Here is a 23262-nt window from a genome sequence, read left to right as displayed (position 1 = left end):
TTCAATATAAATGCCATTAATAATCCAGAGATTGAATAGAGAGTATCATAGGCTGAGGAAAACATGGGGAATGATGGGGTGAGCTGTTGCTATAGTGATTCTGGTAAGATACTCTCTAGTGCTTTTCCTTGTCCCCATGCAACTATAATGAAGTCTAGTATCAAGCCAACACTTGCATTAATTATATCTTTTCCTGGTATCCTGGCATAGAAAAACACAGATAGTAAGAACTGTAAAACACAATAGATTTCTTACTTGGAGTAAAATTTTGAACCTCAGCAATTTCTAAGTGTGTCACATTAAAACTTTCTGTGTTAAAACTCAAAAAAAAATTTGCTGGAATCTTTACTAATCTATCTGAAAACTGGTTAACACAATAGCTGTAAGAAATGGCATATACATAAGTAAAGTACTGGTCAGATTGCTACCATTTTACTAGCCCAGCTATGCCTGTCATTATTTCAACTAACTTTCAGCCTCCCTGAAACTTGGTATGCAAGTTATCAAATAGACACATTTTTCGAAATGAAATGTTTGTGAAAGCCTACTTGTAATTTATAATTGCTGAAATTATTTTTGTACCTAGTTAACTATGCAGAGAGTGAGAGAGTGAGAGAGAGAGAGATCCCTCACTGAACATTGCCAGCAAGTTACTTCTCAGTAGAAAGCTAGTTCTTGATAGATGCATATTGGTAGCAAGTCTAAAAACGTCTGTGTACCAAAATAGTAATTATGCTATGGGCTTTCTTCAGCTAAGGCTATCCAAGATTATGTCATTTTTATTGAATAAATTGCTTCAAAGCTAGTTAGATTTTTTGTTTGAAAGAATAAATACATGACTTCAGATGCCTTGGAAGACCTCCACCTTTTAGCCACTGAAATGCTAAAATGAAAATCAAACTTTTTTTTTTTTTTTTTTACTCTGTCTTTACTTCAACTATTGCATTCACTTACAGTGATATTATGTTGAAGTCTGCATTCCATTAACCAAACTGGACAGAGACAAAGTACCTCAGGCTTTTCAAGCTGACAAAACAGTGACTCTAAAAAAGTTTTCTAGTAGTTTTTTTCAGTGTCAGAGGGAAGTGGACAAGTTAGGATCAAAGTTCAGGAGTTTATGCCTTCCAGTGCTAAGCCTAAACTATCAGAGCACACCCCTTTCACATTACATTAAGAGGGAACGCTTTACGGGTATGCTTAAAAAAAAGCTGTCTCAAAACCAACAAAAATACAATAATGCAGGGAAAAAACAGCCTATAACTAGATGCTACTTTGACGATATTTACAAACAGCAACTTTTTAAAGGTATCTGGCATGCAGCCCTAAATTTAACCTGAGAAAAAAATAGCATGATTTTGTCAGACATCTAATTAACTGCAGCAGGAATACACATTGTAACAAGGTTGCATTCCATTTATTTTACTCAGCTTCTTAATGCTTCCCGAAATAACTCCCCAAAACCATCACAAATTAGCTTCTAACTACAGTAACATTACACTCACCAACACAACCCTTGACACGTTTCAGTTTGATCACAGTAGATCTTGCACAGATTACAAACAGTGTATTCCACTGGTTTGACTATCAAAAGCTACAGTACGAATGCATCTGAGCCAAACAGATTTTCAATTCTGCAGAGTTGTTCAGCCTCACACTGCATGCAATTAAAGCAAAGAAGAAGCTGCTGGCAAGACAGCACTGCAGGAACACAAATAACTGAATGAGTCCTACTGGTCAATTTAAGTAAGGGAAGAGCCAAACTTTACATTTGCTGCCAAATATTTCACAAATGGAATCTGTACAGTCCAGGTTTCACCTTTTCAGATGTGCTGTCATAGTTCTATGGTTCAACATAACCTGATTTTAACCTGCTACCTGTGCCCTTACCATTCTTACCTGCTATAGTCTGATTTTCTTGTGCACTGCTGTCGTTTTGCACTCCATGAGCAAAAGGGAGGCAAAGTTACATCATAAGCTCATGGAAAACAAACGCTGTTTCCACATAAAACATCAATACCTGCTACAGAGGGGACAAATCACCTGATGCTGAATTCCAGTTTCAACCACAGCCAAAAAGATCACTTGTATACACTATTTCCAAAAAGCAAACCACAGGTCCATAGCCTAGTCTTAATGTTAGAAGCACCTGATCAGGCCAAAAATATACTTGAAGGCCAACAGCTCTCCTCAAGTCCCACCCTGATCTAAGTTGCTACTGGGCAGTCCACTATGAATCCATCTAAATTTCATGTAGCGTCTCAGTGAGCAACAGCTTGTTTCCTGAGAGAAGAGAAGCAATGAAAAACAAACATCTGTGAACCCTTCATGACATTATCTGTAACTGTTCCCTAACAACAGGACAGTAAGTTATTCAGTCCCAGCAATTCAGAGGGTAAATTCTAGCTAGCGTATCTCTCAGCATATAAAAACTCTTCCATGCTCTATGAGACAGGATTGTCCTTTATTCCACTGCATATAATGTCAAGCACATGGAATAGTAAGCAAATTAAGGATAAACATGGCAAAACTGACTGAACCAATTTGTCAGGCAGTTTGAAATTTGTGGTCTCTTACCACCTTTGTGATTGCTTCAGATAGCTCTTTTCAGAAAAATACTGTACTGTCAGATCTATTACTTAAAGAGAAATAGTAGGTTCCTCACTTCAAATACAACATGTACAGTAGGATAAATGTTCCCTTGTGTGGGTAGGTAAAAGATGCACCTTACATGAGGCTGTGAGACTCAAAACTGGGAAAGGACTCCAAAATACAAAGGGGTATTTTGTAGTGCCTTCCCTTTTGGAATAGGAACACAGCCAAGACTGATGGTTACAAACAAAACACAGTACTGGCATTGCTGATGTACAAAATGTGATGTACTTTGTGATGAGCAAAGTACCTGATGCAAACCCACATACACCCTGCCAATGTTGTAGTAGCCTACTCAGATCTTGTTTTCAGGCTCTGAACTGACGTTTACAAGCATTCACTTCTCTCCAGCACTCACACTATAGGAGGCTTATGTATGTACGTCATGTTACCAGATGCACATGAGAACAGAGAAGACAGAAAACAAGGAAAAACACTACAACTGTGTGCAGTTATGTACCTGATGTGTTCCACTCCTTTCTTTAAATTATTTTTATTCCTCCAGAGAATCATGACTTTCAAAAGAGACCAACAGTACTTCACATGAGATGCAGTTGCTGCTTCACAATTTAACCAGGGAAATCTGTGAAAAGGGTTGATCATTGCACGATAGTAATTCAATGGAAGACAAAGAAAGGAACCCCTTTGCAGAGAAAGCTGTGTTTACCACTCTTGCTGCAAAGGCTTTTCTGTCATACCCTCACAGTAATTGCTGTACTTTGTCCACTCCCTCAGAAGCACCAGCAGCCAGTCTGGCACAGACAGTACAGGCAATGGTGGATGTCCATTTTACTCCCAGCTGTCTACTGCCAGGGATCATCTATTTTGCTTCTGGTTTGATTCAGCCCCGCTCTGTTCATTCCCTAATGGAAATAAGTAGGAAGTAGCTGATTAGACTGCAGAAAGGGGCACTCTTCTCCTTTGTTAAATGAAAACAGCAGTGAAAGAGGTGAGATCAAAATTAAGTAAATGACATTTAAAGAGATTGATCAAAAAGCTGACCAGAGATTAGAGCCAGTTTTACATTCACACACCAATGCTTGGAAAAAGTTATTACTCAAAAAGGTGTAAATTTGTTTGCAAAGCCAGTTGCCAAAATATGTGCACTTTCAGCTTGACAAGCTGTACAGTGGAGAGGAAAAAAAAAAAATCAAAAATCCCTGTTCACTTCTCAGCAAGAGAAACAACAAGGAGTGTGTTTATTGTTTCTGCATTTACAGCTGAGAAAACAGAAGGTTGTACCAGCTGCCCTCTTGTATGCCCTTTTCCAATTTTAAAGGCAAACCAAAGAAAGCATTCATTGTTGGCTGCTTAAACATTCATTGAACTACATTCTGGGCCAAATCCTTACTTGGTCCGAAGAGACAGCACATTGTTCCCTCAGTTAAAAGGGATCTGCCTCAGTCAGCTGGGTAGCTGGCACACCACACACACACACAGATCATGAACAAGGCTAAAGCTGGGAGGTAAGGACTACAACTCTGTCACATTTCAAGGATGTGCCATCCCAGTGTCCCGCAAGACTTGTCACAGTGATGAAGATGGAAAACAAATGCTGAGATTAAGAGCAACCGTGGAGCTATTCCTGAAGCAAACAACCCCACATTTACCAGTCCCTCAGGCTTCTGAGCTAGCATAGGAAAGAGAAGATGGTGCAGCAGCTGGAAAGGCTGGGGACATGGGGCTTAAGCAATTAGGAGGTATCATGAGGTGATAGGTGGTGTTTCTAAGCATCATTATTCCCCACCACCACCCTAAAAAGAGGAGTAAGGAAAAGATCATTCTGTCTGCAAACTGAAGATTTACAAACTAAAGGACAGAGATGGAAAAAGGGGTAACCAGAACTCTGCCAGAAGGAAAATTAAAGGTAGCTGCACAGAGTGACAGGAGTGCCTGGTACAGAGAAGCACTGAAAATGCAGCTGGCCTCATTCCAGCAGACAGTATAGATACGTTATCTGGAGCATGCAGCTTTAAAAATAGCTCACTATTAAAGTAGCACTAACAAAAAAATAAAAAAAGACACTGAATTCAGGTTTTTCACATGTCTACTAGGCATCTTACCTTCAGAAACTTACATCTTATTTTCTCATTTCTGGGAAAGGGAGAGAGAGAGAGAGTAACAACCTCAGAAACCACCCAAGGAAAATGTTAAGCTATGACCTTTGCTTATCAGTACCTCTATTCAATTGCAGCAAAGCATTGTTTTGTGGGTCTGTTTGTAATACAAGCTTCTCCTCTTAGGAATTGGAACACTTTTTCACAGGTACATGCTGCAGAAATAAGCATCTATGAAACTGGATAAATGTACCTGTTTATATTTTTTCCCCTGCATTCTAATGTTTTTGGACATTCTGAATAAAATAAAAGAATATAGTACAAATGAATCATCAGAATCAAGCAACATTGTTAGCTTTTCAAATTCCTTTATTACTGTGGCCAGAAATAAACCTACAACCCAGTGAATATAATCAGGTAATTTTTTTAATGGTTTAGTAGCTGATTGTTCACCAAACATCTACAGACCTACGGAAGCACAAACATCCATTTGTGTAACTAAAAACAGCTAGCTATTTGAAAATTAACACTTCCAATTGCTAAAGAGAGATGCAGAAGTAGATCTCTCTTCTCCCTGTCAAATAATTTTGATTTTGTTATGACCATTTTGTCCACAAACTGTTTAACAGAACAAATGAAGATCAGAGCCATGAGTGGCACATTATTTCATCCTTTATCAAGGTCCCCATAATGTTCTTTCAACTTCCAAAAGCTTTCACCTGCCAGAATCTGCATCACATCTGCTATCTGTTAATTTATACTATGCAACAACATATATCAAAACCACAGAAGTTCTCAGAGCACAACATAACAGATCCCATTGGACTGTTTTACCAAACCAACTGTCTTCACTGTTGCCAGCAAAGTGGAGAACATTCTTCTTAATTGTTAGAAATCCAAGTAAGATGGTGTAAACCTTTTCTATTTGCTTGATCAGAGTGTGTTCATCTTACATGCCGGGTGGAACCTAACAAGCTTGTATACAATGATTTGTTAAAAATTAGGATCACATGGATTTTTCCTTGTATTGCTGTGAAAAAGTAAGCTTTCACTGAGAAGTGTATATGGACCTTGTATTTCATCTGTGGCATATGAAAAAAAAGGTTCTAGTGCCTTTGTCCTTCTCTCCATCAGTTTACATTACAACACCAGCACATGACTTGCCATCATTCAGGAGCACTGACAACATTCTGAAGAAAATATGATGCAGAGGAGGAATTCTCATGCAGTTGATTACCAGAAAGGTGTTCTGGTTCCAGCTTTGCTTCCAGCTGGTGCCGTTTTCACAGTATGAAATCAACAGTATCATGAAATTGCATGTACTGGTCTTATCAGGACTCATGATGTTAGTCTCCTGGATAACTTTTCTTCAAACTTTGTAAAGAGAAGAAAAAGCAGACAGACATACAGAAATAAACCCCTTTCCAAGCTAATCTACACCGCAGTATGACCTGAATGTTTCATTTCATACATGAAACATTTCATGTATGAAACATTTCATACACCTAATGTATCTCCAGTCCCATCCTTTTACAAGCACTACTTCCTGTTACAAATAAGAGAAAAGCAATTAAAACAGAAAATCATGAGCAAACCCAGGTAAGTGAAATTTTGAAATTAACAGCTGTGGTAACCTACACAACTCTTATGCCAACATCAGGACACTACAGAGCCAACACTACTTTGTATGAAGCTTTCAGCTCCAGCTCCTAACCTAATTTCTCCAGAATAAAATTTACCAAAAGAAAATACTCCTGTTTTAAAAACCCATTTTCAACCAAATACTTGTTCTCATCTTATGAGAAGCTCATTCACAGTTGCTTATACATTTCACCTAAACCTGATTCACCCCATACAAAATCATCATCGATGGCAACACATTAACACCATAGCTTATCTCAAAAATTGCCTTCACTCTTTATTAGTAAATACAGTAAAGTACTCACTACCACTGACATCCCCAAGAAATGCCATACATAATTTGTAAGAAGACTTTTGACTTACTCATTTCTGTGTTTTGAACTTGTGACGTTCATACTGTTTAGCATTTTGAGTACACACTGTTTGCAGGGGCACAAAACAATGTATTTTCCCAAGGATACATGCTTTACCTTTCTTAACCTATTTCAGTATTTTATACATTACACGTGAAGACAGATAAAGCTAAAATGACAGATAAAGTTACAATGGGATTCATTTTTCATTTAAATGTCTACCCTTGCTTTTGCTTAGACCACAATACAGTGCTACTGAGCTGATTAAAAAAAAAAAGCATAATAATTTAAAAAAAAATCAAAAATTATCAGAAAGCAACAATAAGATAGAAAGATAAATACAATTATAAACATAAAACGTTATTAGTCTTTTATTTGAATTAAGAGATCAAATAATTCTAATTCAAATCAACTTGTCTGTAGTAAAACAACTATGGTCTACAGCATGTCAATATCATTACATTATTCCTTAATGATGTAGTTCATTATTATTTTTTCTGCTGTATTAATTTTGATTCAAAATGGAATAAATATTCGCACTACAAAGGAATGATGCAGGTTGATGGATACTAGAACCACCAAATTTGCAGTTCCTAAAGGAGGGATCATGGTAGCTATGAGTATAGTTGTAAACCTAATAAAAATTCAGGTTTTGTCAAAGTAATTGCAATCTTCAACATCACCTCACCGGAAAAGATTGAGGTACTGGTTAGTTCTACTTAGAAAATTTGTAACAGACAGAATTCAACAGAAACAGTAACTTCATATGTTTTTTTCTTCTGTTTACATAGTTTTGGAGCTGCCCTCTGGCACTAGCTGCCAATACTATTCAGGAGCCGTAATGGAACCTGAAGCTCCTTTCAGTGGAAGCTGGATGGGGTTAATTCTCAAGTGTATCTTTACAATTATTAGTCATCAAAGCTAGCAAATGAATAAATCTCTGCATGTGTTTGTGTTTTAGATTCTAAAGCTTACAAAAGGCTTTACTCTGTCCTGCTCATTTGTATTCAGATGAACTGCTCACTCTTTACATTTTTGGATGCAATGTAACCTCTGTCTAGACTTTCAATATTTCTAAAATACAATGCACAATTTGTCTCCAGACAGAGTTTTTGCTGGTGCAGAAACTTATGAAACAACCTTCAGAATGCCACTCAATACAGCAAATATTAGCTTTATGGTGTGTATAAATCAAACCATGAGACAAAACCGCCTTTTCTCCTTCAATGTGTAACAAGTACAACATTCAGTCAAGATCTAAATACTTACCCACTCACTAGACTTCAGTCTATTTCTAGTGCTATCTACTATAAGGAATGCTTTGAGCTGTTGGCAAGAAAGACACTTGCTGAAATATATGCCAATTCTGTTAATATTCTTTTCTTATAGGAAAGGTAATGAAATCCTTTCTCCCAATAGTAAATGAAAAATGCATCTACATAGGATGTGGACTCAGTCAGTTCTCTTCATTTCAGAATCTGACCAGCTTTATCATCCTATTTACTCCAGAAATACCCTTTTTTTTTTCTTTTTTAACCTAAGGTTAGTATATTTATATATTGTTTGTAGAAGAAACTTTCTTCCCCCTTGTTTTAAATATGAAGGGTTTTAAAAATCCAAATGCTTGTCCCTTTAGAGCTGGCAATATTAAACAAAACAAAACAAAACAACAACAACAACAAAAAATTGAATGCAAGTCTTCTGACTTTTTCTCTGCTTATATGCAGTGCCTTGAAAATTACTGTCTGGTTGCTGCCAAGCTTAAAGGAAAGATGTTACAACAGGACACATGAACTACAAAAAGCAGATGACAAAAGATCTGTGTTGCAGGGAGAGATCCTTCTGAATGCTTTTTAATGTTACATCTTTATTTCACAGCTCTCCCACAATTTAAAGTATGGTTTCAGTGACTGAGTACACCTGCTTGAATAAGATATGGCTACAGGACTAGGCTTGCTGAAATTTGGCTGTGGGTTCTCAAGCGTAGCTGTTAGTTATTTTCTCCAAAGACTGCTATAGCTACAGCTCAGACTGTGACAAACTATGGACAGACAATGTACAAACTGTGAAGGATGGGAAGCAGAGTAAGCACATTTTTTCCCTCTGTGAAGAAGTGAATGAATGCTGGGGCCAGAAGAGCTGTGCAGTCTGTAAAACTATAACCCTTACATCTGACAGCACTTGCCTGGACAATGACCAACAGTTCTTCCCATGAAGCAGCGTCACACTGGGCACCATATGCAACTGCATTAAAAACTGGTATTTCTGTCAGTCACTTACTGCGAATCACTGGAATATTCTACTTAGGTAAACTTGACTGCTGCTTCCCTTCCTTGTTATCTCCCAGGCTGCCAAAGAGCAGCTCAAGCCTTTTGCAAATGAAGTTATTTTGGATTGTTCAGCCGAGGCAGGCATCCAGACTGGTAAAACATACCATTCTGGCTATGAAGAATATTTTTCCCTCAGACATTTCCATCACTTCTCGATACAATTTCAAAACATAACTGGTGCATGACTTGAATAATAGTCAGATATTTCTGACTCGTTTATTTTTATATCTTTTTTTTTTCTTTTCAGTGCTCATATTTCTGGGGAGGGAGCTAAAGCTAAGTCTATGTCATCTACAGCTTTATCACAGAGAAAACAACTCAAATGAAGAATTAAGTATCTTGTATGATTGTGTCTGTATCTCTTCTCCTTTTTCTATTTGTGCTGGACCAGGTTAACTGTACTTACTACATTCTGCAGATGAAAATACAAAAACTGGGTATCACATTACTGTGAATGAATGCCATGCACAGGGCATTCCAAGAGACAATCTTTTTTTGGTGCATTGTGATCACTTATTATAAGCAATACTTGAGAGCAACTGAACATTTTCAGGCAATGTCAAATCACTTGATAAAGTATTAAATATTGCAACTTTTTCACCTGAAAAACAGACATGCTGGTAACAATTATTTTGCATGTAATGTGGGACTAACTATTGATACACTGGCATTGCAAGGAATAAGCATATTTCATATATATATGGAGACTGCTATGGTCTGAAATCAGACTTCAAAAATGTAACTTGCTACCATGAAAGATATAATGGCATAACTAAGAAGAACTTCCAATAGTTTGATATTGTACCATGTCATGATTATAATCAAGTACTATTCCCAAACCATAAGCACTGAAATCTGCAGAAATAACTCAATTTCCTACAAGCATCTGTCAATAAACAGCAATGAAAAATTCGAGGGAGATTGTGCAAGAATTTGGAGAGCACATCCACACATAAACATTTGCACTTTACAGACTGTATATACTTTTTTCTGCACTACGATGAGAAAACTCAATTAATGCAATTAAAAAACTCTCAAGGAATCTCAGCATAAAACTTCCTCAATAGCTTTAAGACATATTGAAAATCTTTGTTGGCACAAAACCTTTACACAGGATCAGCAGAGTTACCTCACCACAAAACCTCTCTCCATTATGCTAATGTTTCTATCATCTGAAAACCACCCTGATGTGAGAAATAGTGACATCTCAGTGAGACAGGACAAAGTAAGGAGAACTGCAGCTCTTTGATCAGGTTGAAAGTGCTCTGCATTCTGATTAGTATTTCTGCTGAGATCCTAGGAGATGAAAGGATTTTCAAGTCTGACAGTTGGGGTGGGGAGGTATTTAGAAGAGAACAAAAAGAGGAGCACTGAAAGCAGGTGACGTCATGCCTCAAAATGGCCTTTACCATCTTATTGACACACTCCACAATGTTGCATAGCAGTTTCCACACTGCTATTCTTGAGAGCTCCAGATCCTCTGTGGAGACAGTATGGCTAGAGATTCAGTGCTTTAAAAGCATGAAAAGTAGAAACAGGTCTAAATATAATACATATATTGTATTTCAGGACCCCAAGTACATTACTGTAATACTCCAAAATACTACTTTTCAAAATTATGCTCTGCCTGACATCATACAAGGGAAATCTACCCTACCCTACAAAGCTTACAAATTCTGGCTCTCCTGTCTTCAGGAAAAACCCATACAGCAAGCATGGAAATGCCATTTATTTCCCTCTGATTCTTTCCACAGGCAAAGTTTGCCCTTTCATACCACAAATATGTTCAAAACTTGTAGGGGCCTTGGAACTGACTACCCTTCACCTCATATTGCCAGAAGCATCCAACACTAAGGAGAGACATCAAAATCTCCCCCTTACACTCTACAGGCAGTTAAGGCAAAAAACACAGGGCTTTAGGAGCATTCTGCATATTTATGTTCGGGCAAATGCACATACAGTCAACTTACCAGGCAAAATACATGCCATTTGCTCCCAGTGGATTTGTATGCCTTAGAAGATACAATAAAGCTTTTCAGTGATACTGCAATTCTCTTTTTTTAAAAGCTTACTCTCCTTGCATAAAGGACAAAAAAATGTGCTTTGAACTGTTTTTCATTAAGGAAGTGACAAGCCAGAAAAAGAGATTTCTTGACAAAGCTTCCCTTATCCCTTAACTCTCCCTCTCTACCACCTCCTTTATGTCTCATGGTGTGGCCGCTTTTGCAGGACTCTGTGTCAAACATCCTCCCAGCTGCCAAAAGATATCTTTCTAAACATGTCCTTCATTTGAACTCTAGCGTAAGTGCAAAATGTAAAGAATAATAGAAGGGACCTTGTGGGTACCAACCACATCTCGTATTTCCTGAAGCTAGCACACTTATTTTCATTTGAAAGGGAAGCTTATGTTATAATTGGGATTTTTACATTTTCACATGAATTACAGACCTCTCTATACTGTCTCACTACCTGCATGCTAATGCATTTTGAGAATAAATAGTTCCATGTAACATGAGGGAATTAAGTCTCCCGGAAAACCAATTTGAACATCACTAAAAGACTAAACATTTCACAACATCAGAACCAAGCAGCATTAAAGGGACACATACAAGAAAAATTCCAACCAAAGCTTGTCTGACAAGCCATGTGACACGTCAGAACCCTTCCATTCTCTCCTTACAGATTACTAAAATCTGTATCAATTACAACTGGCCATATTTGATGCACACATAACCACACAATCACCAGCTGCAGAAGAATTATTTCTTAAGAGAAGTGGTAAGTAATTGTAATTATTTTTGAATGGAAAACCTATGCTTTAGAACATATTATTAAGGACAAAAACCCTGTATTTTAAACTGAGAGTATACTAACCAGGCACAGATGAAGACTGGGAAAGATGTTTATATGTTAGACATTTATACTCTATTCTCTTCCTTTTACTATGGAAGCTTTCCCTCGCTTCTAATTTTTTGTCACTGTCTCAACTTCTTGTTTTCAAGTAGGAAGAAAGAGCCTTAAAGATACATTACATGTAAACAGCTCACTCAACTATCTTGATTGTTTTTGTCTGTGACATTTTGAGACTCCACAATTAAACTACTACACTTTTCTCTTGGTGTCAGGGCATTCAAAGGTTCCTTGGCACCCTCTACCCTACAAGGCCTGATTGAATTAGAGAGAACTGGAGTCTGTGTGGCACAAATTACACTACGAACTTCAAGAATGTTAGCAGAAGGTACTAACAGTGTACGTGTAAAACAAAACCAAGGGCTTTTCTCAAACAGCCTTTACTTTCTCCTGTTTTCTTACCACCAGGACTTTTTGCAGAATCAAAACCTGATTTCTGCACATGGATTCTTTATGATAGGACTAATGAAATCTTGGTCAGGAGGAATGAAAGCTCCAATAACCTGTACTCTTTAAGAGATTCTTCCTCCTCTTTGTATTTTTTCATTGTAAGGTATTACAGATATATTTCATTATAAGATATTACAGCAAACCAAATTCTTTTGTTTCCATCTTGAAACTCTGAGGTTCGGGTATTGCACAATCGTACCAGATGATTAGAGATTCGAAGTGTAATGCAGTCCTGCTCTTACAACTATTCTTTTACTTATAACAGCCATAGAGTAAACTTCTTCATTAAAGTAACGATAATTGTTATTTACATATAACCACTTGGCATTATTCGTAAAAATGTCTTCTCATGCACTTTGACTGTATCAGCTATGATCACCATCAGGAAATCTAGCTTTCAAACATTTACGTAACCATCCATGAAATTACTGATGTATGTACATGTATGTAACCATCCATGAAAGAACTAATTTATTTTAGTGATCAGCAAGATTTACTGCCCTCTCAAAGTCAATTTAGAGACACTGATCTGAAGAAAGAAAGCATTCAACCAGCAGAAAAGGTACCCAATATACTTTACTCAACACAAAAATAGTTGTAGAAAACCCTAACAACCTGTGCAATAAGATGAACTACACAGTTAATCAGAGGCACAAAATGAAAAAGGGATATTAAAAAACCCTTCAAAGCTATACTTTGTTTAGTCTTGCTGTCTTGATCATTACCATGGCAACCCACTATACAGTTCTGTTCATCCTAAGAAAACAAGCTTCTCCAAGACCCACACTTACACATGCAAATACGCTTATAGACAATTTAGTTAAATTATCACTTGAAGGATAAAAAAGATTGAGAAGGAAACACTGTAAACAGATGTAATTCCTTATGATTTCAGCATCCCTAATTTATATCACAGCTGGCAGTTGTATTAGCAGTTCAGCATCTCAGACTAACATGCTCGACAGGAGTCAATGGCAGAGGTCTGGAAGGAGGGTAGCCATGACAAAAGGGAAGTTACCAAAAAGGCCCTTACCCATGAGTTGAAAGACTCATCAACAAGATGTACATTGAAACAGAGAAATCAAAGCCAATACGCTGGAAAGGGTCAGAGACTTTAAAGGGCAAGACTTTATGATATTTACTTGTATTTCTCAAAGTTCACGTTAAGGGTAAAGATGCTTACTTGTAAAGGTAATATTCAGCTTGATCCACTTCCTCTCGTGAAGAAATGTTGTCAACAAACTAATCAAAAAATAAGAAATAAAAGCTTCAGAAGGGGCATTCACAAAGGATATTAGAAGAAAATGCCATCTGGATAAACGCAACATATTTTTTTTACATATTTAAGTAACTAAAAATAATGGAGGACTTCAAGTCTTGCTCATTTCTAGTCAGGTTTCTTCTGGACTGCAGAAAGTAAAATCTTTTCTGAACCCAGACAATTCCCCCCACACCTATAAAAACTACTATATACCTTGAAAACATGGAGACAACCTAGGAATCACATCCATACAGCACAATACCCGCTCCTTTTGCTCCTTCTTGCACAATTTTTTCTATTTCAAACATATCCTTAATTTGAATGTGCATTCAATTGCTTTTTTTCTTATTTTCAGCAAGTCTCAACATGCCTTTGTTTGCTTTCTAAAAATCACTCTTTTCCCTAGCATTTTAGGACAGGGACATATACATGCTAATAACAGTAAGAAAAAAAAATCATCCCCTCACACTAAAAAGCACAATTTTCCAACCATTTAAAACTTCACCTACTCCAGGCAATGTTACAAAATTCCCAGTGCTATAAACCATTTAATTAAAAGCAAGGTTTTCAACCAGACATTCTCTTATGGCAACAGTGAATCCTGTTTCCCTGTATATTTAACATAAGTATAAAGATGCTGGAACCCTATATAATACCTTTACCTCAGAATATATAAAGAACATTTTCTCAAAGTCAGTGCTTTTCTTTATCCTAAGAATGAGCTAAAAATAATAGTTTAAGCTGACTGGTGCTAGCTTTCAAGTTTCTTAACTTTCCTTGCGTATGTGTACGTGTAGAGCTCATCTCTGAGTGTGGCAATAGCATGCCCATGTGCTTTATTTACATTTTGGAAAGTGAGAATTTTATGTGAGCTACCGGTACTGGTAAGCGGGGCTGTTTGAAAATCTGGAAATGCTACTTCTCCAGGTAATAGGTTGGCCCAAGGCAGAAACATGAGGAGGGAAAGAAGTAAATCTGATTAAGAAATAAAAGGGAGAAGAACACGCATTTCCTCCACAGACAGTCTCAGAGCCAATGATCAAGGATGTTCAGTAACCATACAAAATATTTTGTAACTCTTCAGTCAGTGGTGCTAATGATTCTAATTAGCATTAATGTTGTTATTGAGGTACCAGGTTGGTGACTCAACTTTTGGGGGACAATTTTCAAATTTGATTTTTAAAAACCAAGTGACATTTATTCTGCTTCTTCGGCACAAATGGTCACATACACAGAGAACTTAAAAGCACATCTCACATCTCTGCCTTCCCAAATTCATCCATCCAGATGACAGACCTGGTTATTAATTACAGTTATGAATAATGGTTTCACTTAACCCTGTCAACATTTGTCCTGCCTCAGTCTGCTGAGGTGAGGAAAGAAAACTAGAGGCAAAATGTAGCTATCCCTGCCTCACTTTGACAGGAGCCTGGAGGTGGAGGAAGATGCATGCAGACAGACAGTGTACTGATGCACTGCATTCCCTTAGCAGTCTGGGTTCTTATGAAGTGTCTCAGAGGACATTAATGCTCTCACTAACAAAGCCAGAAAGCACAAGAAGGGAGGGAATATATATTACAGAAATACATAGCCCAAGTATCAAAGCAAGGCCTAATTTTGCTAAGAATAAAAATTTATTTTAAAGACCCCACAGTCCAGATACTAACTAATGAGCAGAAAGTAATAATAAAACAGCTTTACACAACAATTTAACAGCATAACAAGACATTTATGATCCCACAACTCCCGACAGAGGTGATATCATTTATCTCCTCTGGGCTTCCTTGATTTCATAAGCATTCTGTTGTCATCTCCATCACTTTACAACTGGAATTTATTTTCTTACCCGGTCTATTGTCAAAGAGCTGACAGGCAGCTTTCTTTCATAGGTTCTGTCCATTAAGTTGGCTAATTCAGCTGAAGAAAAAAGAAAAAACAGTATGTTTAATCAATTGATATTACTGCAAAACCTGCAGAGCTGTCATGTAACTTGGAATAGTTAAATAGTATAAAATTAAATTCTGGTTCCTTATTTTGGTTCTCATTTTGAAGTTGCATGAAAACAATACTTCCAATTATTATTAATTACTTTTACAGAAAACAACATGTGGAAAGGTACTCAATGTGATGATTTAAAAGACCTTGGGAAAAAAAAAACAAACTATACTATAACGTATGGGATGAAATGAGCACAGCTAATATGTCTCATCTAAAAACCTTGAACAGATGTCCTGATACTTGACACTTGCTTTCAAGCTTCATGTATGCTGGTCAGTGCCTTTGGTGTTTGTCCTTCCCTTTGTGTTAAAACAAAGAGACACAGAAAGAAGCAGTACCGTACTGACAAACCCTACTGTCACAAACAGCAGGTGAAAGAAATTCTGTTAACCAAACTGGGCACTGTGCCACTGCCTTATTAACTTTATAGTGTTCTGCTCAAGCAGTCATATAACAGTATTAATTTGACCATACAGAAATTTTAAGGCTTTTTGACTTTTTGAACAGGTAGACAAACATAGAACTACATGAATTTAATCTCTAGTTTAAGTTCTGTACTGTTCCTGGAAAATAATTATGACTCAAGAAGAGTAAGCTGCTCATTGTATGCACAGCATCAGCTGCTTGATTCTTACCTGAGACATGGACTGGTAACATTCAATTTACACTATTTAGAGACTTCAACCATACTCTTTCCTTCTTCTCTCCCTCATTTTCCAGGAACGAGAATCCAACATATTCTCGTCACATCACTAGTATCTCCCTTCCTCCAGTGCACCCCAAGGCTCCAATCATTACTAAACCTGCCTCTCTGTCACCTCTGTATCAGTCCCATCGGCCATGCTGCAAGAGCTGATGGCTTGGCTCGTTTTACAATTCATTTTCCAAAAAGGTCATCTGACTCCCATACCTGTCCATGGAACATGAGGTGGACACAACTTACAGCACTGCATCAGAAATGACTAAGCCTTCTATGCTGGCAGAATTATTAATGGCAGGAAGCAGCGTTGTACCAGTAACACACAGTGACCCCAAGGGATGCAGTCCATGTATGCTCTGTTCACAGAACAAGTGATTTAAAAGTGCTCTTGCATCACCAGTGAACATTAACAGTAATCTTAACAGTTCAGTTAGAATATTCTTCACTTCTAACAGCAGAAATAGTATTCAATGCTACTCTGGTCTTAAAAATGCTCTCTCAAATTACAGCATGTGCAAAGATTTTTGCTGTAATAAAATGGCAAGAGTCCGTCTTGCTTGACTCTTAGTTTGGATAATGCTGCTGTCTGTTGCATACCAGTATTTCATGTTTGCATAACCTCTTCCTTTATGAGGCACTTGAAGGTGTTATTTGAAACACCAAGACTATCTTTGACATGCAGTTATCTTTAGCTAAGGGAAGGTGAGCATTCTGCAACCACGAAAGGGAATGGAAACTAAGGGCAAAAATGCCAAGGCAAGTACCAGCTCCTGCAAAATACAATATAGGATGCCGAAATTATGTGGCCCACCAATGCCACGCTACATCACAAAGCCACTGAGACAGCAGATCAACTTTTTTAGTAGTAAAGCATTTTCTGTGGGAATACCCATACAGAAAGAATTTGTATTTCACTCTGTATTACCTGTCTCCCCAGCACCCAGGAAGATGATGATGCAGCACATGGGTAAAGTCCTTGAGGGCATTACCAATAGTGCTAGAATTTAAGAGAGGGCAGATGCTGCAGCTGGGTCATCTTGACAAGAATCAAGAATGGCTAGATTCTTGCCTAAATTTACTAAGCCTACTGTCAGCCAACATTCTTCATTTGTGCTTTGAGATGGCTGAAGGGAAGTGTTCACTCAAATCTGCTACATTTGATGACAAAGCAACATGGATCAGAGACAGACAATGGCACAGGTTGGGAACTTAACTGTTTACTCCAGAAAAAATTCTGTTACGCATCTCACTCAGAAAACAGTAAGGTGACACTTAAAGCCGTCATGGGATATATTCAACCTCGAGCTTGGAAGTTCTTTTGTCTAAGTATTCATGAACATGAAAAGTCCATTTGAGGAACACTGAGTACTTACAGAGATTAAAAACCAAATGAATACAATGCCATGAATGCAAGATCTCAAGACTGTTAGCAATTTATACAAATGCCTACTTTAGGAGACTTCCCATTGCAGAATTTTAACAATTGACCTTTTACGTTGCCTACAAAGGCAAAATTCTCCACCAAAGCTTCAGCATGGAAACCAACATCAATCACTTACCTATCAGCTCCAGTACATGAGTCACAATAAAAAAAATGTTAACGAAACAAAGAATAGGAAACAAATCAAGTAAATTGGAAATTTAGCTTTGTTTCCAGACAAATTGTGATTTCTGCTCTAGTTTCTGGATATGAATAATTACGAGTGACTAATTCTGTTCTAGCTTGCTTTTATTTTTTTTTTTTGAAGACTGCCTAGGAGCAGATTTTTTTCTCAGATTCATGATTTGAAACAATTCAACAACTTTTCTGAACCAAGCTTACTGTAAGTTCTTATTAAAAGATCAAGATTAAAGCTTGTTCTCAGTTAAAAACTTCCTGACAGAAGTACTAGAATGTGGGAGTGACTGCCCTGGTCTCCTAGCAACATCATTAATAAAAATTGAGTGCTAACATTGATGTAGAACCCAAACAAATATTTTAACAGCCAAAGCAAAATTCTGTGCACATTCTAACAGATGCATGTTGCAGGTGCTTTCACACTATGTACTCACTAGTTATTATCAAAGACGTCACTAGTACAAATACTTTCTCATAAATACTGCCCTAAAATTTCTACATCTAAGAAATCCATATAGTTTCTATTTGATTCCTAGTATATACCAATCCATAGCATATGGAATTCAACAAGTAGCAACACGATGTGAGGTCACAGGATATAAACTACCCTTTAGTTCTCAGAAGTTGTCCATCGAGGACAGGGCTGAAAACGAGTGATGGGGCAGCACATAGAAAGCTGATACAACTGAGACCCTGAATTTTCCAACCCTAGGAGAGATGGGCAGAGCTAATACCTTAACTCACGAGCTAATGTGTTTACATTTTCTACATAAAGACATCCCTGATTTATTTTAAAGAGGAAAGAAAAATATAAATGAAGGCTGAGGCAAGTACAAACTTATTATTTCTCAGTATATCCACGCCCCTGGCAGCTTCTGGAAAGAACCTTATACCAAAGAATTCTTTCAATAGAAATTACTCAAGCTTGCAAAGGCGGCAGTGCCACCTGGTGCTTTGGGTGAGGCACTTCAGATACCTTGAGTTTTTTACAAAGACATTTCCTATGCCAGCCCCTTGGACTTTGGTAATTGCTATCATTTTTTTTATCAAGAAACTTACTATCACGTAGTTCTACCCTTGTTAGTGACAAACCAAGGGAAATACATGTATTACAGAATCTAAGTCCAGCCATGCCTCCTTTTCCTTGGTATCTAATTTTTAATAAGAGTAGAATTTCCTTCTAAACAGTTATCTTCCTATCAGCAAGTAGTTTGTAAATCCCAAATTAAGGCAAGGACCATAAATGCCTCTCTGAACAAACATGCTTCTGTACACAAAATACAACCTAGCGATTTCCCACACTTTTTTCAGTACTGGAGTTTGCTAGCACACCCATGCTTGGAAGGCTAAATTGGGACTATGGAGAAGAGAATAGGATGTATCCTTATATGGACACAGTAAATAAGTTTATGTCTGAGAAGGCAGCAAACAACTGCAGCAGAGAAACTGAACTAGCTTTAAAACAATTTTTTCATGTTTAATTCAAAAATACTTTTTTTCTGGAAGTGTAGTAACACAGCATAGTTTTGCAAAATAGAAGTTCTGAAGCAGTGCCTGAAATACACAAGCAAAATCGCATCTTCTCAACACAAGAAATTCTCTCTAGCTACAACCATCAACTGATGGTTGAAGCTAGACAGAAGATTATATGCACAACCATGCAACTGACAGCTACAGAGCAGATGTCTCTAATGTTGCCTCCTCTTTGCAAATGCTAATACAGCTGACACTGTGTTAACTTGTTTTCTTTTTCCATGAACACAGAATGAAAATGCAAAGTAGTTCTTGGAAGATCACAGAACAGGCATCTGCTTTGGATCAAGACCATTGGCAGAAACTTCGAACCAAGATCAGCAGCAAAAACTGCGCTTGCCAAAGAATCACAAAAGGCCTTGCTAGGGCTGGGGAAATCCAAACATGGACTGTACAAGAACTTGTACACTGTTTTCTTGTACAAGGAATCTCTATTGCCCTTGAAGTTAGCCAAAACAAACAAAAAAAAAAACAACATTTTTTTAGCTGGAAATGACAGGTTCAAATGCATCCCAGAGCATTCAAGCCTGTGGCTTCAGGTCAGAAAATACAGCATGGGCAGTCCTATTGGCAGCAAAGGGTTACGATGTACAACAGTCTCTTTATGATCCTTTATGGTGGCATATCATCTGAAATGTAATCTAGCCAGTGAATTTAGCTACAAAGTTCCCATGCAGGATCTCAGAACGATACATATATAGTTTGATGTGCAACTCATCTGAAATAAAATGTTTAATTTTTCCCTTAAACTAAAAAACACAAAACTTCAACAAGACATGTAATTTTCCCTCTTGCTAAATTCTGAAGAAAATATTATTTAAAAAAGAACATTTTTAAACAGGAACGCTCTAATACTTACAGAGTAGGTCATCCTTTGCACTGTATTACAATTAAAACATTAGTTGTAATCACAGAATCTTCTTAGCTTTCAGACACAAAAATAAGTCACTCATAAAAGCTCTGGATTTTTTGAAAGAAAAAAAATCAGTCTGTAGAAACTAAAAGTTAATTAAATGGGAAAATCCTGACTTGTTTCAGCATTTCAGCTTTGAATATGCAAGGTATTTCTAACACACTGAGCACATGTTTGCACAGAACTTCAGAAGCATTTTGCTCCTTACTTTTTCTTATTTTGAAGTATTCATAGATGATGAGCTAGCCTAAAACGATTTCAGGTGCAAATAATTAGTCAACATTTTGGACAGATTTTAACACAGAACTTCAGAAGCACTTTGCTCCTTTTTCGTATTTTTAAGTATTTATAGATGATGTACTAGTCTAATATGATTTCAGGTGCAAATAATTAGTCAAAGTGGAAGAAATAAACTTTTCTTACCCAGATTATGCTCTTCTTTTTGCCTCTTTTCCCATTTTGTGCTGTCCACATAGGCTGCAGAAAGAAGAGATCTTCTACCTAATGCAAAAAATAATAATAATAAATAAATAAATAAATAAATAAATAAATCACTGTGTATGCCAGGTTGCCTAAACACTTCTAAATAAGCATATCAATTATTTATCAGGTATCACCTTTTTTCTGCCACATTTACTGATTTGTCAGCAGCACTACCAAAGCAGTTTGGATTCCTTGTGTCTGAAAAAGCCATTATTACTTTGTCATCTTTAGAACAGAAAATTTCCCCCTTAAAAGTTATTACCAGCATGCAACCAATATTCCTAAAACTGAACTGTGTATTTAAGAAAATAAGAAATTCATAGAGGTGGGGAAAAACAAACAAACAACAATAAAGGATAGCTTCTTTGTACACATGGCCTTTTTTCATCAAACACTAGCATTTAGTTAAAAGTAGGCAGAAAAGTGTAAACATAGGGAAAGATCATGCAGAAAAAAGGCTTTTTTTGTTGCTCCTGGCTGAGGTTTTTTTCTGCCTCTACATAACAGTCTCACTGGAAATGATGCTGGATGCTCATATACAAACATTCCACATTTGATCAGCTCTTGCTTACAGCTCCTGCGATATGCACAGTTCACTCAAAAGTTTATGAAACTTTTTTCTAGATACTGCTTGTACTTTTGAAAACTGCTCTGGACTCTCTTCTAGCTTCTGAAGCAAAACAGAAAATGTTTCAGTTGGAAGAATGTGGATTATGTTTGCTCATCACTGACAGATGATGAGGCCTTGAAGATGAATTAAGAACATCTGGATAAACTTTGCTTAAGGATGAAGAAATACTTGCAGAAGCAGAAAGTTGCAGAAAATAATATTAAGAAACATGAAATATGTGAGAAATAAATGTCGTTAACTTACACAGAAGTCTTAGTGATTATCTTAAAGTCCTTACCTGAAAGCCTAATTGCTACACTGAAACTTTGAAATCCTTGGGTGTCTAATAATTTTCATCCTTTATCATTCTCTTGACATAAATTTACATGCAGATACCCAGCTCTTCACATCTTTGTAAATTTTTGTCAAAATGACCCAGCATACAGTTCCACAGACAGGCCACGAGACTACTTACACAGCTTAATTAAACAGATAATGAGAAAAAGACCCATTACTTTTAAAGACTCTCTTCATTATGCTGATAAATGACGCACACAAAAGATCTGCTTTTTTTGTCTTTTTTTTTTTTATAAGTTTTTGTATGTTCATTCACAGCTAAGGATGCCAGTCTAACATCCAAACATCTAAAACACTACTTTCTGTAGACAGGCAGCTGTCTGGCAGTGCTTCCCCCAGGTAAGCTGGAAGTCACATCTGTGCTCCCCATGCTGGTTCACTTCTGAGCAGCTACTACACCAGGAGGAAAAGCGGGCATTTCCGTAACATTTCCCACAATTTCTGAGACACGGGCATTTAGTGACCGGGAAGGAGCACAGAGGATTTCTGCTCAGGGAAGTCGGAAAGGCACCTTAAAATTATGCACGAATAACACGTTTCAAGTAAACTGTGTGGAGTTGAGTGCTCAAATGTTGTATGTTTGTTTTTTGTGTTTCTTTTTTAGGTTGAGGGGGATTTTTTTTGGGGGGGGTTGGGGGGGGGGGGGGTGTTTTGATTTTTTTGTTTGTTTGTGGCAAGACAACTTCTCAAAAGCAACCGTGCTGACCATATGACTTTGTCACCTTACTCATTAGACGGCTTTTGCTAATCTCTGCCTGCCCGGGGCTTATCCTTTCCAACCCAAATGATGATTCTATGATTTATCACCCCAACACCGCCCCACATTAACCCCCGTCACCCAGCGCTGTTCGCCCACCACCTACCGACACAGCCTCCTCCAAGCCCCCTTCCACCTCCCCATCCCCGCACCGCAACCACCCGCGAGCCCCCTCACGACCCACCACAGCCCACCACAGCAAGCGGCCGTGTCCGACCCGACCCCATCCCCGCCCCACACCACAGCGCGGCACCGACCTGCGGCAGCGCCCAGGCCCTTCCCGCTCCGCAGCGCGCCTCGCAGCAGCACGGGGGCGGCCATGTCTCCGAGGGCGGGGCAGGCTGCGACCCCTCCCAGCTCCCCGGCAGGCACGGGCACAAAATGGCGGCGGTGCTCGCCGGAGGGTCCCAGCGGGTGATGCGGGAGGCGGTGCGGCGCTCGGCGGCTCTCCTGCCCGCCCCGGGGTGCTGGGGATGTGTGGCCGGAGGTAGCGGGGGCTGCGCGGTGGGGAGAGGGTGGTGGGATGCGGGGTGGTGGTGGTCCTGGGCTGCGCAGCGGCTGGGAGAGTGGCTGGGGTACTACAACTCCCGGCATGCCTGGAGGGTGCTGCCAGCCGTATGCCTGCTGGGAGTTGTAGTTCCT

The 23262-nt window shown here is 38.2% G+C and overlaps 1 protein-coding gene across 1 annotated transcript in view; it reads right to left on the bottom strand.

Moving 5' to 3' along the window:
• The window catches only part of MRPS27 (mitochondrial ribosomal protein S27), a 44830-nt gene extending 21601 nt beyond the window's left edge, over window positions 1-23229 (bottom strand). The window contains exons 1-4 of the mRNA XM_068666555.1: window positions 22878-23229; window positions 20837-20914; window positions 15498-15568; window positions 13574-13632 (exon numbers count right to left, since the gene is read on the bottom strand). Coding sequence (XP_068522656.1) covers window positions 13574-13632; window positions 15498-15568; window positions 20837-20914; window positions 22878-23214 — 545 coding nt within the window. The 5' untranslated portion in view covers window positions 23215-23229. The remainder of the gene's footprint in view (window positions 1-13573; window positions 13633-15497; window positions 15569-20836; window positions 20915-22877) is intronic.
• Between the last annotated feature and the right edge of the window lie 33 nt (window positions 23230-23262).

The sequence above is a fragment of the Anas acuta genome, chromosome Z (assembly GCF_963932015.1).
Source record: "Anas acuta chromosome Z, bAnaAcu1.1, whole genome shotgun sequence".
Lineage (NCBI taxonomy): Eukaryota > Metazoa > Chordata > Aves > Anseriformes > Anatidae > Anas > Anas acuta.
This window is presented reverse-complemented; position numbering and strand designations above follow the sequence as displayed.